This window comes from Bos mutus, chromosome 15, assembly GCF_027580195.1.
Source record: "Bos mutus isolate GX-2022 chromosome 15, NWIPB_WYAK_1.1, whole genome shotgun sequence".
NCBI classification, from domain to species: Eukaryota; Metazoa; Chordata; class Mammalia; order Artiodactyla; family Bovidae; genus Bos; species Bos mutus.
In genome coordinates, this window is record NC_091631.1 from 61808571 (window position 1) to 61826071 (window position 17501).

Below are 17501 nucleotides of genomic sequence, written 5' to 3' on the forward strand. Positions count from 1 at the left end.
AGAATTTTAACCTACTCTTGGCTCTATGAGAAGGGATGGACCTTTTCCCTAGGAAAACATGCATATACTCCAGTTTTTTCTTGGAAGTTTAGGGTATTTGTAGATCCTTCTCAGGGACCCAGGCATCTTATGTGAAGAAGCCTTGCACTCTCAGACTCTGACCTTCCCAGTCTCTTACTTGCCACTTACCCAGACTCTGACCATGACAGTTTCCTCTGGCTCCATGCGCTGTGGAAGACCAAAGGTTACCAAAATGGCTGTCTTCCCTTCAAGCCAAATGGGGTATTTCCTGTTAAGAACATGGTGGTAGTCCTATGCTTTCCCAGTGGCTCAGCCATAAAGAATTTGTCTGCAATGCAGGAGACCATGGTTCAATTCCTGGGTCAGGAAGATCTGCTGGAAAAGGGATAGACTACCCATTCCAGTATTCTTGGGCTTCCCTGGTGGCTCAGCTGGTAAAGAACCTGCCTGCAATATGGGAGACCTGGGTTTGATCCCTGGGTTAGGAAGATCCCCTGGAGAAGGGAAAGACTACCCACTCCAGTATTCTGACTTGGAGAATTCCATGGATTATGTGGCCCATTGGATTGCAAAGAGTCATAAATGACTGAGCAACTTTCACTTCACTTTTCACTATGCCATGTATGACTGGGAAATGCCCAATACTTATCTCTTCTGGGGTTTGAGATGGAATTTTCCAGTTTCCCTGGTGATCAGTCCTCTTCTTAAAACCCAAATCAGAATCTGAAAAAGAATGTATACATGTATATGTATAACTGAACTACTTTGCTTTATACCTGAAACTAACACAACATTGTAAATCAAATACACCCCAATATAAAATAAAATTAAAAAAAAAAAGGGGGGGATTTCCCTGGCAGGCCAGTGGTTAAGACTCCCCACTTCCAATGCAGAGGTTGTGTGTGTGATCCCTGGTTGAGGAACTAAGATGCCACATGCCACAAGGCATAGTCAAAAGAAACAAATGCTGAAAGCTTATCTCTTTAAAAAATTTACATGAACCATCTGGGAAAGCTAGTTCTAGCATGAATTTGGTACTCTGTAGTAAAAACCCTCTGAATTCTAGTATTTGAGAGATGCCTGGCTTAATAACTGACTACCTGACTGTACTTTCTTTGAGAAAGTCTGGTGATTAACTTATTCCACCCACTTCACAAATCTCCAAGGCACTCTTCTCATTCATGAGTATGAACAGTGGGAAAACAGTAGACTTACATAAAAGCACAGACTATTTATACTACCTCCCTAGAAAAATTGACACATACCTTCATCCTTCACTACTAATGGGCAATCACCTGGCATTCAAGGAAAACCAGTGATGTAGAATGATGTTTAAGGAAAACCAGTGATATAGAAACAGACAAAGAAATAACAGAATCTGAAGGAAATAAAAATGGTAATCAATTTAGCTTGGATCAACATGTTGAATGGCTTTCAGAGGACTGTATCTGGAGATGAAATGGCATCCCATGCGATAGTTTGAGAAGCTGAATTTAAAAAAAGATTAGAAACTCTGAAAAAAGAACTAAGAAAGTGATGCTGCAAATATAAAGCAAATTAATATAGTCCTAATTCTCTACGATTTTGCTATGGCTACATAAAAAAAGCAAAAAAAAAAAAAAAAAAATACCCAGTTGTGGATGTGACTGGTGATAGAAGCAAGGTCTGATGCTGTAAAGAGCAATATTGCATAGGAACCTGGAATCTTAGGTCCATGAATCAAGGCAAATTCAGTTCAGTTCAGTTCAGTTCGGTTGCTCAGTTGTGTCTTCTCTTTGTGACTCCGTGAATCGCAGCACGCCAGGCCTCCCTGTCCATTACCAACTCCAGGAGTTTACCCAAACTCATGTCCATCAAGTCGATGATGCCACCCAGCCATCTCATCCTCTGTCGTCCCCTTCTCTTCCTGCACCCAATCCCTCCCAGCATCAGGGTCTTTTCCAATGAGTCAATTCTTCGTATGAGGTAGCCAAAGTATTGGAGTTTCTGCTTCTGCATCAGTCCTTCCAATGAACACCCAGGACTGATCTCCTTTAGGATGGACTGGTTGGATCTCCTTGCAGTCCAAGGGACTCTCAAGAGTCTTCTCCAACACCACAGTTCAAAAGCATCAATTCTTCGGTGCTCAGCTTTCTTTACAAACTCTCACATCCATACATGACCACTGGAAAAACCATAGCCTGGACTAGATGGACTTTTGTTGACAAAGTAATGTTTCTGCTTTTGAATATGCTATCTAGGTTGGTCATAACTTTCCTTCCAAGGAGTAAGGGTCTTTTAATTTCATGGCTGCAATCACCATCTGCAGTGATTTTTCAGCCCCCAAAAATAAAGTCTGACACTGTTTCCAGTGTTTTCCCATCTATTTCCCATGAAGTGATGGGACCAGATGCCATGATCTTAGTTTTCTGAATGTTGAGTTTAGAGCTAACTGTTTTAATCTCCTCTTTCACTTTCATCAAGAGGCTCTTTATTTCATCTTCGCTTTCTGCCATAAGGGTGGTGTCATCTGCATATCTGAGATTACTGATATTTCTTCTGGCAATCTTGATTCCAGCTTGTGCTTCTTCCAGCCCAGCGTTTCTCATGATGTACTCTGCATAGAAGTTAAATAAGCAGGGTGACAATGTACAGCCTTGACGTACTCCTTTTCCTGTTTGGAACCAGTCTGTTGTTCCATGTCCAGTTCTAACTGTTGCTTCCTGACCTGCATACAGGTTTCTCAAGAGGCAGGTCAGGTGGTCTGGTATTCCCATATCTTTCAAAATTTTCCACAGTTTATTGTGATCCACACAGTCAAAGGCTTTGGCATAGGCAAATTGAAAGTGGTCAAACAGGAGATGTCAAGAGTGAACATCGACATTCTAGGATTCAGCGAACTAAGATGGACTGGAATGGGTGAATTTAACTCAAATGACCATTATATCTACTACTCTGGGCAGGAATCCCTTCAAAGAAATGGAGTAGCCATCATGGTCAACAAAAGAGTCCAAAATGCAGTACTTGGATGCAATCTCAAAAATGACAGAATGATCTCTGTTCGTTTCCAAGGCAAACCATTCAATATCATGGTAATCCAAGCCTATGCCCCAACCAGTAACTCTTAAGAAGCTGAAGTTGAACAGTTCTATGAAGACCTCAAGACCTTTTAGAACTAATACCCCAAAAAATGTCCTTTTCATTATAGGGGACTGGAATGCAAAAATAGGTAGTCAGGAAACACCTGGAGTAACAGGCAAATTTGGCCTTGGAGTACAGAATGAAGCAGGGCAAAAGCTAATAGAGTTTTGTCAAGAGAATGCACTGGTCATAGAAAACACTGTCTTCCAACAACACAAGAGAAGACTCTACACATGGACATCACCAGATGGTCAACACCGAAATCAGATTGATTATATTCTTTGCAGCCAAAGATGGAGAAACTCTATACAGTCAGCAAAAACAACACCGGGAGCTGACTGTGGCTCAGATCATGAACTCCTTATTGCCAAATTCAGACTGAAATTGAAGAAAGTAGGGAAAACCACTAGACCATTCAGGTATGACCTAAATCAAATCCCTTATGATTATTCAGTGGAAGTGAGAAATAGATTTAAGCGACTAGATTTGATAGAGTGCCTGATGAACTATGGGTGCAGATTCGTGACATTGTACAGGAGGCAAGGATTAAGACCATCCCCATAGAAAAGAAATACAAATGGCTGTCTGAGGAGGCCTTACAAATAGCTGTGAAATGAAGAGAAGTGAAAAGCAAAGGAGAAAAGGAAAGATATAAGCATCTGAATGCAGAGTTCCAAAGAATAGCAAGGAGAGATAAGAAAGCCTTCCTCAGCGATCAATGCAAAGAAATAGAGGAAAACAACAGAATGGGAGAGAAGGCAGTGGCACCCCACTCCAGTACTCTTGCTTGGAAAATCCCATGGACGGAGGAGCCTGTTAGGCTGCATGGGGTCGCTAAGAGTCGGACACGACAGAGTGACTTCACTTTCACTTTTCACTTTCATGCATTGGAGAAGGAAATGGCAGCCCACTCCAGTGTTCTTGGCTTGGAGAATCCCAGGGACAGGGGAGCCTGGTGGACTGCCATCTATGTTGTCCCACAGAGTCAGGCACGACTGAAGTGACTTAGCATAGCATAGCATAGAGACCTCTTCAAGAAAATTAGAGATAATAAGGGAATATTTCATGCAAAGATGGGCTCGATAAAGGACAGAAATGGTATGGACCTAACAGAAGCAGAAGATATTAAGAAGAGGTGGCAAAAATACACAGAAGAACTGTACAAAAAGGATCTTCATGACCCCGATGATCATGATAGTGTGATCCTCACCTAGAGCTAGACATCCTGGAATGTGAAGTCAAGTGGGCCTTAGAAAGCATCACTATGAACAAAGCTAGTGGAGGTTATGGCATTCCAGTTGAGCTATTTCAAATCCTGAAAGATGATGCTGTGAAAGTGCTGCACTCAATATGCCAGCAAATTTGGAAAACTCATCAGTGGCCACAGGACTGGAAAAAGTCAGTTTTCATTCCAGTGCCAAAGAAAGGCAATGCCAAAGAATGCTCAAACTACCACATAATTGCACTCATGAATGGCAATCCACTCCAGTACTCTTGCCTGGAAAATCCCATGGACAGAGGAGCCTGGTAGGCTGCAGTCCATGGGGTCGCTAAGATTTGGACACGACTGAGCGACTTCACTTTCACTTTCACTTTTCACTGTCATGCATTGGAGAAGGAAATGGCAACCCACTCCAGTGTTCTTGCCTGGAGAATCCCAGGGACGAGGGAGCCTGGTGGGCTGCCGTCTCTGGGGTCGCACAGAGTTGGACACGACTGAAGTGACTTAGCAGCAGCAGCAGCACATACTAGTAAAGTAACGCTCAATATTCTCCAAGCCAAGCTTCAGCAATATGTGAACCGTGAACTTCCAGATGTTCAAGCTGGTTTTAAAAAAGGGAGAGGAACCTGAGATCAAATTGCCAACATCTGCTGGATCATGGAAAAAGCAAGAGAGTTCCAGGAAAACATCTATTACTGCTTTATTGACTATGCCAAAGCCTTTGACTGTGTGGATCACAATAAACTGTGGGAAATTCTGAAAGAGATGGGAATACCAGACCCCCTGACCTGCCTCTTGAGAAACCTGTATGCAGGTCAGGAAGCAACAGTTAGAACTGGACATGGAACAACAGACTGGTTCCAAACAGGAAAAGGAGTACATCAAGGCTGTATATTGTCACCCTACTTATTTAACTTCTATGCAGAGTACATCATGAGAAACACTGGGCTGGAAGAAGCACAAGCTGGAATCAAGATTGCCGGGAGTAATATCAATAACCTCAGATATGCAGATGACACCACCCTTATGGTAGAAAGTGAAGAGGGACTAAAAAGCCTCTTGATGAAAGTGAAAGAGGAGAGTGAAAAAATTGACTTAAAGCTCAACATTCAGAAAACTAAGATCATGGCATCTGGTCCCATCACTTCATGTGAAATAGATGGGGAAAAAGTGGAAACAGTGTCAGACTTTATTTTTTTGGGCTCCAAAATCACTGCAGATGCTAATTGCGGCCATGTAATTAAAAGACGCTTACTTCTTGGAAGGAATTTTATAACCAGCCTAGAAAGCATATTAAAAAGCAGAAACATTACTTTGTCAACAAAGGTCCATCTAGTCAAGGTTATGGTTTTTCCAGTGGTCATGTATGGATGTGAGAGTTGGATGGTGAAGAAAGCTGAGCACCGAAGAATTGATGCTTTTGAACTATGGTGTTGGAGAAGACTCTTGAGAGTCCCTTGGACTGCAAGGAGATCCAACCAGTCCATCCTAAAGTAGATCAGTCCTGGGTGTTCATTGTAAGGACTGATGCTGAAGCTGAAACTCCAATACTTTGGCCACCTCATGCGAAGAGTTGACTCATTGGAAAAGACTCTGATGCTGGGAGGGATTGGGTGCAGGAAGAGAAGGGGACAACAGAGGATGAGATGGCTGGATGGCATCACCGACTCGATGGACGTGGGTTTGAGTGGACTCCTGGAGTTGGTGATGGACAGGGAGGCCTGGTGTGCTGCAATTCATGGGGTTGCAAAGAGTCGGACACGACTGAGCGACTGAACTGAACTGAACTGAATTCTCTATGTAAGGAGAATACACTTGATCTTGATTCTAGATATTTCTTGTGCTCCAGAAGGTGACTTCTTAATAAGGATTGCATAATTTAGCATATTATGTGGCCCTATAATTGAATAATTTGCCCAATCATAGTAATGTGAGTACAGAATTTTTCTGTAATTTTAAATATCTTTATCAAAAGTAATATGTGTAATTCTTTACAATAAGCAAAATAATGTAGAACTTACACTAAAAAGCAAGTCTTTGCCCCATCTCACTTCTTTCCACCATCTTACCTAAAAGCAACCAGTTTTAATTATGTTTTGTTTTAGATATTTTAGTCACTAGTTTTATGTTTCTAAATAATGTGCCTATTACCTTTTACTTATCAGCTTTAGAAGCGAACTGTTGACTTTCTGCAAAGACAATCAAGAATTTATCTTACTTATCCTCCAAACCCCTGCTTACCTCCCCTCTCAGTATCATAAGTCATTACTTAAAACCCTCTATTTCTTACCTTGTTTCTTTAAAGACTTTTGTTTCTTGTTCCATCATGGTACACAGGATCACTTGACTCCTCATTATATATGATGAGGATATAAATATCCCTAAATTTTTCTTCACATTTCTTCCAATATTCTAATCCTCAAGTTACATCACCTCTATTTGTCATTATTCACTTGGAGGAGTTTTTCAAATTTCCTGAATACAAATCCTTTATTGATATAAAATATTTTCCAGGGTACCTCATTTCTCTTGTAAAGGTGTTTTTGATAAGATTTTAATTTTAGTAAAATCCATTTTTTCTCTCTCTATATATTTTATATATATAGTTGAAGTATATATATGAAGTATAGTTGACTTACAATGTTTCAGGTGCACAGCAAGGTGATTCAGTTATACAAATACACATATTATTTTTGAAATTATTTTCCATCATAGGTTATTACAAGATATTGACTATAGTTGCCTAAGCTTTACAGTAAGTCTTTGTTGCTTGTTGCATATCTATTTTTACTTAGAAATCTAGCCTTCTATTCATATTAAGTCAAATAAGTGGAATCAAGATGTCATAATTTTTTTTAATTAGGCAAGAATTTATAAGTTTTCTAAAATATATATATTATACATACTTATACATATGTATAGAAAATTTTTTCTACTACACTTGATGAAGGCTTGAGAAAGAACATAAAAAAAAAAAAAGAGATGCAGAAATTGGAGAATGTAAACTAAAAGAAATGGGAGTACTGAATATGAAATAGAAAAAGTGAAACTAACTAGATAAAAGTAAAAGGTCATCATATAGTCCAGTTGTTTTTAAACATGGCTGCTGATTAGAAACATATCTGGAGCTCTGGAGAAAAAAGCAATACCTGAACATTTGTATTTTCAAAAAATTTCAAGATAATTCTGACATGCATCTGGATTTTAAAAAGTGATTACAGGTTTTTCTATTTAGATCCCACTTTTGGTGATACACAATTATATTATTTTTCTGTTGACCAAGCATGATACAATGGTATTAAATGACTAATAATTACATAATCACAAGAATAAAAGATGTTTATTAATTTTCACAATCAATAGCCAGACAAAAAAGATAATTACAATTGTAAGCCATAATGGAAACATGATTAACTTAACAATGTAAAATAATTACATACAATTTGAGGGGGTCAAGCAGAGTGATGTGGTAAGTGGTGCGTATATGCATATGTTTTCAGTCATATGCTGCATATGCTCAGCCAGTCTGTGTCTTTTGGTTGGTGCATTAAACCATTTATATTGGAGGTAATTATCAATACATATGATCCTATTAACATTTTTTAAAATTTGTTTTCGTTTTACTTTGTGTAGATTTTTTCCTTGTCTTGTGTTTCTGGCCTAGAGAAGTTCCTTTAGCATTTGTGATAAAGCTGGTTTGGTGGTGCTGAATTCTCTTAACTTTTGCTTGTCTGGAAAGCTTTTGATTTCTCCATCAAATCTGAAGGACAGTCTTGCTGGGTAGAGCATTCCTGGTTGTTGGTTCTTCCCTTTCATCACTTTAAATATATCATGCCATTCCATTCTGGCTTGTAGAGCTCCTGTTGAGAAATCAGCTGATGGCCTGATGGGAGTTCCCTTTTATGTTATTCATTGTTTTTCCCTTGTTGCTTTTAATATTTTATCTCTGTCTTTAATTTTTGTTAGTTTGATTATTATGTGTCCTGGTGTGTTCCTCCTTGGGTTTATCCTTTTTGGGACTCTGTGTGCTTCCAGGACTTGGTTGACTATTTCCTTTGCTATGTTCAGGAAGTTTTTAGCTATTACCTCTTCAAATATTTTCTCACCTCCTTTCTCTCTCTCTTCTTCTCCTAGGACCACTGTAATGCAAATGTTGTTGCATTTAATGTTGTCCAGGGAGTCTCTTAGGCTGTCTTCATTTCTTTTTATTCTTTTTTCTATGTTCTGTTCTGTGGCAGTGATTTCCACCATTCTGTCCTCCAGGTCATTTATCCATCCTTCTTCTGTCTGTTAGTCTTGATATTGATTCCTTCTAGTGTGTTATTCATCTCTGTTTATTTGTTCTTTATTTCTTCTAGGTCTTTGGTCAACATTTCTTGCAGCTTCTCAATTTTTGCCTCCATTCTTTTCCTGAGGTCCTGGATCATCTTCACTATCATTATTCAGAATTCTTTTTCTGGAAGGTTGCATATCTCCACTTCATTTAGTTGTTTCTCTGGGATTTTATCTTGTCCGTGTGTCTGGGACATAACTTTCTGTTTTTTCATTGTGATTAACTTTCCTTAATATGGTTTTTGTTTTAGCTGCTGTGAGACTGTGCTTATTCTGTCTGACCCCTGATGGGTGAAGCTGAGGCTTGTGTCAGCTTCTTGATGGGAGGGATTGGTGTTCGGAAAAATAGTCTGCTCTGGTTGGCAGGACCTTGCTCAGTAAAGCTTTAACCCAATTATCTGCTGATGGGTGGGGTTGCACTCCCTTCCTGATAGTTGTTTGAACTGAGGAAAACCAGCCCTAGGGTCTGTAGGCTCTATGGTAAGGCTAATGGTGAACTCCAAGAGGGTTTACACCACGGGAGACCTTCCAATGCCCCCATCCCTGTGGGGAGCCCCTACCAACCCATGCCTCCACAGGAGGCCCTTCAACACAAGCAAATAGTTTGGTTCAGTCTCCTGTGGGGTCACTGCTCCTCGCCTCTAGGTCTTGGTGTGCACAAAATTTTGTTTGTGCCCTCCAGGATTGTAGTCTCTGTTTCCCTCAGTCTTCTGGAAGACCTATAATCAAATGCCACTAGCTCTCAAAGCCAGATTCCCTGGGGATTCCCCAATCCCCTTTGTCAGATTCTCCAGGCTGGGAAGCCTGACGTGGGGTTCAGAACCTTCACAATAGTGCAAGAACTTCTTTAGTATTATTGTTCTCCTGTTTGTGGGTCACCCACCTGGCAGGTATGGTATTTGATTTTATCGTGATTGCACCCCTCCTATTGTCTCTCTGTGACTTTTTTGTCTTTGGGTGTGGGGTTTTTTTTTTTTTTTTTGGTGTGTTCCATCATCCTTCTGTCAATGGTTGTTCAACAGCTTTGGTTTTCTCACTGAAGAAGATAAGCACACATCCTTCTTCTTTGCCACCTTAAATCAGAAGCCAAAATCCAGTTTATCACTTGTTATTTATGATTAGTGCTGTGTGTCCATTTAAAAAATGTTTATATAGAAAGTTCAGTTCAGTTCAGTCCTCAGTTGTGTCCGACTCTTTGTGACCCCGTCAACCACAGCATGCCAGGCCTCCCTGTCCATCACCAACTCCCAGAGTCCACCCAAACCCATGTCCATTGAGTCGGTGATGCCATCCAACCATCTCATCCTCTGTCGTCCCCTTCTCCTCCTGCCCTCAATCTTTCCTAGCATCAGGGTCTTTTCAAATGAGTCAGCTCTTCGCATCAGGTGGCCAAAGTATTGGAGTTTCAACATCAGTCCTTCCAATGAACACCCAGGACTGCTCTCCTTTAGGATAAACTGGTTAGATCTCCTTGCATTTTAATACCTTTTTTCTTTTCTATTAACTTTTTGGTTAGTTTGATTGATTAAAAATGATCATAAATTATTTCCTATTCTTTCTATTTAGAGGTAAGTGACATTCTTTATTCTTCTTCAATTTAGGCTATTTTAGGCTTTACCACTAAAACAAATGAAATAGAATGTGACATTCTGGGGCCTTTGAGTCTAGGTAACAAGAAGCATTACAGTAAAAAAAAAAAAGAAAGAAAGAAAGAAAAAAAAAAAGGAAATTTTCCAGTGGTCCTGTGGTTGACTCCTAGTTTCCACTGCAGGGGGCCCAGATTTGTTCCTTGCCCAGGGAACTAAGGTCTTGCAAGCTACATGAGGCAGTCAAAAAAGAAGAAGAAGAAGATGAAGCATTGTGGTTTCCATGTCTGTGTCATAGAATGCTCATTCTGATTGAAACTGCTCATGACAGTTTCAGGATACCACAGTCCTGAAACTGCCATGCCAGACTAGCCTAATGGAAAGGCTACCTATAGAGAATAGTGATGGGCCATCCGAGATTTATCACCTATTTCTTTCCACTTACAAGATACATAAATGAAAAAGCCATTTTCAATGTTCCATCCCCAGCAGATGTAACATAAAAAGAACCAAGAAACATGACTGATAGCTAGAATTGAGGCCTCTGACATAAGACCCAACTTGAGTCATATCAGCCAATCCCAGCTTTGCAATCCATCTCAAATGAAGTCTCAATCATTCTGGAAGTGAGAACCAGACATCCTTCCTATGTTGCTGCTGCTGCTGCTGCTAAGTCGCTTCAGTCATGTCCGACTCTGTGCGACCCCATAGACGGAAGCCCACCAGGCTCCCCCGTCCCTGGGATTCTCCAGGCAAGAACACTGGAGTGGGTTGCCATTTCCTTCTCCAATGTATGAAAGTGAAAAGTGAAAGTGAAGTCGCTCAGTCATGTCTGACTCTTCGCGACCCCATGGACTGCAGCCCACCAGGCTCCTCCGTCCATGGGATTTTCCAGGCAAGAGTACTGGAGTGGGGTGCCATTGTTTTCTCCGTCCTTACTATGGCCTACCACAATTTGCCACCCTTAATTTTGAGCATAATAAAATGGTGGTTCTTCAACATCAGAAAGTTTGGGGGTAGTTTGCTATGTAGCAATAGATTATCATGAAAGTTACATATTATTTTAATGGGGTGACTTAGAGTTTACAATATGTATCCTTGACTAATTTCTACCTACATTAAGTTAGTAATTTTACCCTTTCCAGAACAGGCAAGAATATTAAAACAGGTTAGCTCCCTTTATCATCTTCCCCTTTTGTGCTTTTTGTTGTCAAATATTTTTCACTTACGTTTTTGTTTTAAATATAAGAAGACATTATTTTTATTGCTTTAAACAATTAGTATTCACTTTTTATTGTAAATATACATAGCATAAAATTTACCATAACCATTTTTAGGTGTACAATTTAGTGACATGAATTACATTTACAATGTTACGTAGCCGTTACCACTATTTGTTTCTAGAACTTTTACATCACCTCAAACAGAACCTCCTGTAGCTACTGAACAATAACTCTCCATCCTCCCTGCCCACTAGGCCATGGTAACCTCTATTTTACTTTCTCTGTCTATGAATTTGTCTATTCTAGGTAATTTCTATATGTGTCCTTTTGTCTCTGGCTATTTCATTTAGTATAATGTTTTCAAGTTTCCATCTGCGTATCTGAGGTTATTGATATTTCTCCTGGCAGTCTTGATTCCAGCTTGAGGTTTATCCAGCCCGGCATTTCGTATGACGCAGAGTACATCAAAGAGTTTTATCTTTTAATGATTTTTATTCTTCTTCCTGCTGAGTCATACTCTGCCCAAGATATCTTTAATATAAACACTAGGTAAAAGATTAAGCACTTATATTTATTTCCTACTGCTGCTAAAACAATTGCCAAAATCTCAGTAGCTTTAAACAACAAAAATTTAAAGATATTAGCAATACTGTGTTCTTTCTGTAGACTCTAGGGAAGAATTTGTTTTCTTTCCCTTTCCAGGCTTTAGAGACTGCCCACATTCCTTGACTCATGGCCTCCTTCCATCTTCAAAGTCAACAAGAACTTACTAAATATGTCTCACATTACATCACTTTAATGCTTACTCTGCTGTTCCCTTTTTCATTTATACAGCCACTTTTTCCACTTAAGCCCCCCTCTACTTTTTTGGTGTGATGATTCACTGACATGAGGAACTCAAAATGACCAGGTGACAGTATCAGTTTCCATTTTAACGGAACTTTTTGTTGTGTGCTTTGGTGGAAGCATTCCTCTGTGGTGGGTGTGTGTACTCAGTTGCTCAGTCATGTCCGACTCTGCAACCCCATGGACTGTAGCCTGCCAGGCTCTGCTGTCCAGGGAACTTTTCAGGAAAGAATACTAGAGCAGGTTGCCATTTCCTCCTTTAGGGGATCTTCCCAACTCAGGGATTGAACTCACATCTGTTGTGCCTCCTGAATTGTCAGGCAGCTTCTTTACCACCGTGCCACCTGGGAAGCCTCCTGTGGGTGCAAAGACCTCTATATCCACAGAAAACAAAGGCACAAGGATGAGAAGTAAAATCTTCACTAGTGGATTATTAGAGACAGTATTGAAAGGGAGCTACTTTCATTTACACCCTTTAAATTTCAAACTCATAAACTCTGGTTGGCTATTAATTCAGAACATATTCTATAACATGAAGGACATCACTGGAGTCTGAAAAGTGTTGTCACTGAAACTATAACTGCAACTGAGTATCCAAAATGCCAGACCAACATTCTATCAGGCTAGGTGTTTTAGAGTAATGGGGAACAAGGTCAATCAGACAGTTCAGTCACTCAGTCATGTCTGACTCTTTGCAATGCCATGGCTTACCTGTCCATCACCAACTCCTGGAATTTGCTCAAACTCATGTCCATCCAGTTGGTGATGCCATCCAACCATCTCATCATCTGTCATCCCCTTCTCCTCCTGCCTTCAATCTTTCCCAGCATCAGAGTCTTTTCCAATGAGTCAGTCTTCACATCAGGTGGTCAAAGTATTGAAGCTTCAGCTTCAGCATCAGTCCTTCCAATGAATATTTAGGACTGAGTTCCTTTAGGATTGACTGGTTTGATCTCCTTTCAGTCCAAGGAACTCTCAGGAGTCTTCTCCAACACCACTGTTCAAAAGCATCAATTCGTCAGCACTCAGCCTTCTTCACAGTCCAACTCTCACATCCATATAAGACTACTGTAAAAAACATAGCTGTGACCAGATGGACCTTTGTTGGCAAAGTAACGTCTCTGCTTTTTAATATGCTGTCTAGGTTGGTCATAGCTTTTCTTCCAAGAAGCAAGCGTCTTTTAATTTCATGGCTGCCGTCACCATGTGCAGTGATTTTGGAGCCCCCCAAATAAAGTCTCTCACTGTTGTTTCCCCATCTATTTCCCATGAAGTGATGGGACCAGATGCCATGATGTTAGTTTTTTGAATGTTGAGTTTAGAGCTAACTTTTTTTACTCTCCACTTTCACTTTCATCACGAGGCTCTTTGTTTTTTCTTTGCTTTTTGCCATAAGGGTGGTGTCATCTGCATATCTGAGGTTATTGATATTTCTCCCAGCAATCTTGATTCCAGCTTCTTCTTTATCCAGCCCAGCATTTCACATGATTTACTCTGCATATAAGTTAAATAAGTAGGGTGAGTAGCCTTGACATACTCATTTCACAATTTGGAACAAGTCCATTGTTCCATGCCCAGTTCTAACTGTTGTTTCTTGACCTGCATACAGATTTTTCAGGAGGCAGGTAAGGTGGTCTGGTATTCCCATCTCTTGAAGAATTTTCCACAGTTTGTTGTGATCCACACAGTCAAAGTCTTTGGCGTAGTCAATAAAGCAGAAATAGATGTTTTTCTGGAACTCTTTTGCTTTTTCTATGATCCAGTGGATGTTGACAATTTGATTGCTGGGTCCTCTGCCTTTTCTAAATCCAGCTTGAACATCTGGAAGTTCTCAATTCACGTACTGTTGAATCCTAGCTTGGAGAATTTTGAGCATTATTTTGTTAGTGTGAGAGATGAGTACAACTGTGTGGTAGTTTGAACAGTCTTTGACATTGCCTTTCTTAGGGATTGAAATGAAAACTGACCTTTTCCAGTCCTGTGACCACGGATGAGTTTTCCAAATTTGCTGGTGTATTGAGTGCAGCGCTTTCACAGCATCATCTTTTAGGATTTGAAATAGCTCAACTGGAATTCCATCACCTCCACTAGCTTTGTTCATAGTGATGCTTTCTAAGGCCCACTTGACTTCACATTCCAGGATGTCTTGCTCTAGGTGAGTGATAACACCATCATGGTTATCTGGGTCATTAAGATCTTTTTTGTATACTTCTTCTGTATATTCTTGCTACCTGTTCTTAATATCTTCTGCTTCTGTTAGGTCCATACCATTTCTGTCCTTATTGTGCCCATCTTTGTATGAAATGTTCCCTTGGTATCTCTAGTTTTCATGAGAAGATCTCTAACCTTTCCCATCCTATTGTTTTCCTCTATTTCTTTGCACTGATTATTTAGGAAGGCTTTCTTATCTCTCCTTGCTGTTCTTTGAAACTCTGCATTTAGATGGGTATATCTTCCTTTTCTCCTTTGCCTTTTGCTTCTCTTCTTTTCTTAGCAATGTGTAAGGCCTCCTCAGACAACCATTTTGCCTTTTTGCCTTTCTTTTTCTTGGCGATGGTTTAGAATACTGCCTCTTATACAGTGTCACCAACCTCTGCCCATAGTTCCTCAGGCATTTAGTCTGTCAGATCTAATCCCTTGAAAATATTTGTCACTTCTACTGCATAATCGTAAAGGATTTGATTTAGGTCATACCTGAATAGTCTAGTGGATTTCCTAGCTTTCTTCAATTTCAATCTGAATTTTGCAATCAGGAGTTCATGATCTGAGCCCCAGTCAGCTCCTAGTCTTGTTTTTGCTGACTATGTAGAGCTATCCAGGAGTATAAAGTATCAATTCCAGTGAGAATCAAGTGTTAGCCCTTCTGTAATGCAAGTGTTCCAACTAACTGATATCCCACAAGAAACCTGGTTAATTTCTTCAAGGAATGAGACTGTATCAGGGGATCAGTGCTGCTCTCAGTGTTGACAAAGTGGACACTCAGCAGTCGTACTAGCCAGATATAGTGAGTAAAAATTCATGTTGTTTATCCCACGAATAACCTCCATTCCTGTTGGCATGGCCATTTTGTTCATGAGCCCATTGGACAAGAACAGCAGGAATGGGTCAACTTGCACACTTGATTATTAATATTCTTCTCTGCTGAGATTGCTTTTTGTTGAGAATTGATATGGGATACGAATATCTTCACAGTTGGTGCTCAAGTGTGAGGGGTCTTCCCTCTTCCCCAACAATTTTTCTAACCAAAAAACAATTTTCTTTCCAAATCCCTGATGATCCAGCCAAACCATCAGTTATTCTCCATCTTTAGATCTGTATCACTGGCCATCTTTCCTTCCAGGCATAGTATACAATGGGTATGATGCTTGAAGTTCTGTCCCCTATAAGTATTTCTCTTCTGAGCCACTCCTGGACGAGGTTCCATACATATATGGAACTTTCTATGGGTCACACTTTGCACTAGACCTCCTGAGACCTGCTAGGTCCTGAATTTACCAATAGAATTCTAACTAAGTGATGCTGTGTGACTTCCACGACAAGGCCTTGCAATTTCTCTCTCTCTGTCTATATCTCTCATACTTTGAAACCCACACACTGCAGAGAAACTCTAACTGAAAGTGTATGTGGAGAGAGAAGCCAGGCCACGACAGATGTTCCAACAATCCAAGCTGAAGACCCAGATAGTGTGTGAGACCATATTAAATCACCTAACTCCAATCTGATCTAGCAAATGACTAGGCCCAAATACATGACTCCACACAAAAATAGAAGTTCTCTTTCAACCCACAGAAAAATGGTTTTTGCTTTAAGTCATTAAATTTGAGAGTGGTTTGATACAGTAATATACAAATTTAGAAAATACTGTTCAGATTTCAAACCATCATAAATTTTTCTTGATACTCAATTTGGGGTTTTACTTAAGAATATTACATCTTCCTTTCAGAAAGAATAGTATTTGTGTTGATATGGGCTGCACCATCTCCCACAAGCAATTGTGGTGGGACTTCATATTGTGATACTGGTTTTAAGGATTACTTCAACTTGGCTTTATTTGATTTGATTTAATATAAGCAAAGGAGCGGATGGGGAACATTTTAAGAGTTATTAAGGGTTTGGGGAGGAATAAGGTATGAGAGGAAAGTTACCAAAGATAGCTTTCCAGGATACAAGAATTGCTTGGAGTAGTTTGACTAAATTTGCACTAACATGAGAAGAAGACAAGGTTGGTAAATCAGTGGAATTACTACAGGAATAAGGAGGCTTTTGTAATGATAATAATAGATAATATTTGTTGAATGCTCTTCTGTGCCAGAAGCTATTCTAAATGCTTTACAAATGTTAACTCATTTATTCCTAAATGTAGCTGTATGAAACAGTACTGTCATTCCCATATTTTAGATGAGAAACTGAGCATGGAGGTTAAGCAGCTTGTTCAGGATCAAGTACTTACACAACTAGTAAGTACTAACACTTGAGCCCAGACAATATCATGCCATACTTAGTGTGCTTAACCTCTAGGCTGTGTTTTGTCTTTCTCCTACATTACTCTGGACTATACAAAAGTGATACAACTAAAGTTTTGGACATTTTATTTACACTTCCTTGCAATAGAATTACCAATTTAAGGGTAAACCCCTATGAGAATAATACCAATATTACCTGGCTTGTGAAAGCAAACTGTGATTGGATAATATTTCTAAAATCTATTTCACAACAGTAAAATCTATCTCATGATTTTCACTCATTTTTCCCTAATTAGGCAAAAAGCTAATTAGAGGTAGGAAACCCAGTTTTAACAGTAAAATCCTATTGTTTGAACCTTTAGAATGTCGCTGTATTCCAACACTTTAAACGTCTGATTAACATAAGAAGACAAGGGGAGCCACGTCAGATAGTGAGATATATTAATCCTAAAGAGGTAAGGACATTATATTTTTTTCATGATATATAAATACCTTTATTTTTTATTCTTTTCAAGTGAAGTATAATTGCTTTACAATGTTGTATTAGTTTCTGTTATACAACGAAGTGAATAAGCTTTGCTGCTGCTGCTGCTGCTATGTCGCTTCAGTCGTGTCCGACTCTGTGCGACCCCATAGAGGGCAGCCCACCAGGCCTCCCATCCCTGGGATTCTCCAGGCAAGAACACTG

General features: G+C 39.8%; 1 protein-coding gene across 1 annotated transcript in view; it reads left to right on the forward strand.

Moving 5' to 3' along the window:
• C15H11orf65 (chromosome 15 C11orf65 homolog) overlaps positions 1-17501 on the forward strand; it is a 58380-nt gene that overhangs the window by 3882 nt on the left and 36997 nt on the right. Inside the window, exon 2 of the mRNA XM_070383217.1 lies at positions 17176-17268. Coding sequence (XP_070239318.1) covers positions 17176-17268 — 93 coding nt within the window. The remainder of the gene's footprint in view (positions 1-17175; positions 17269-17501) is intronic.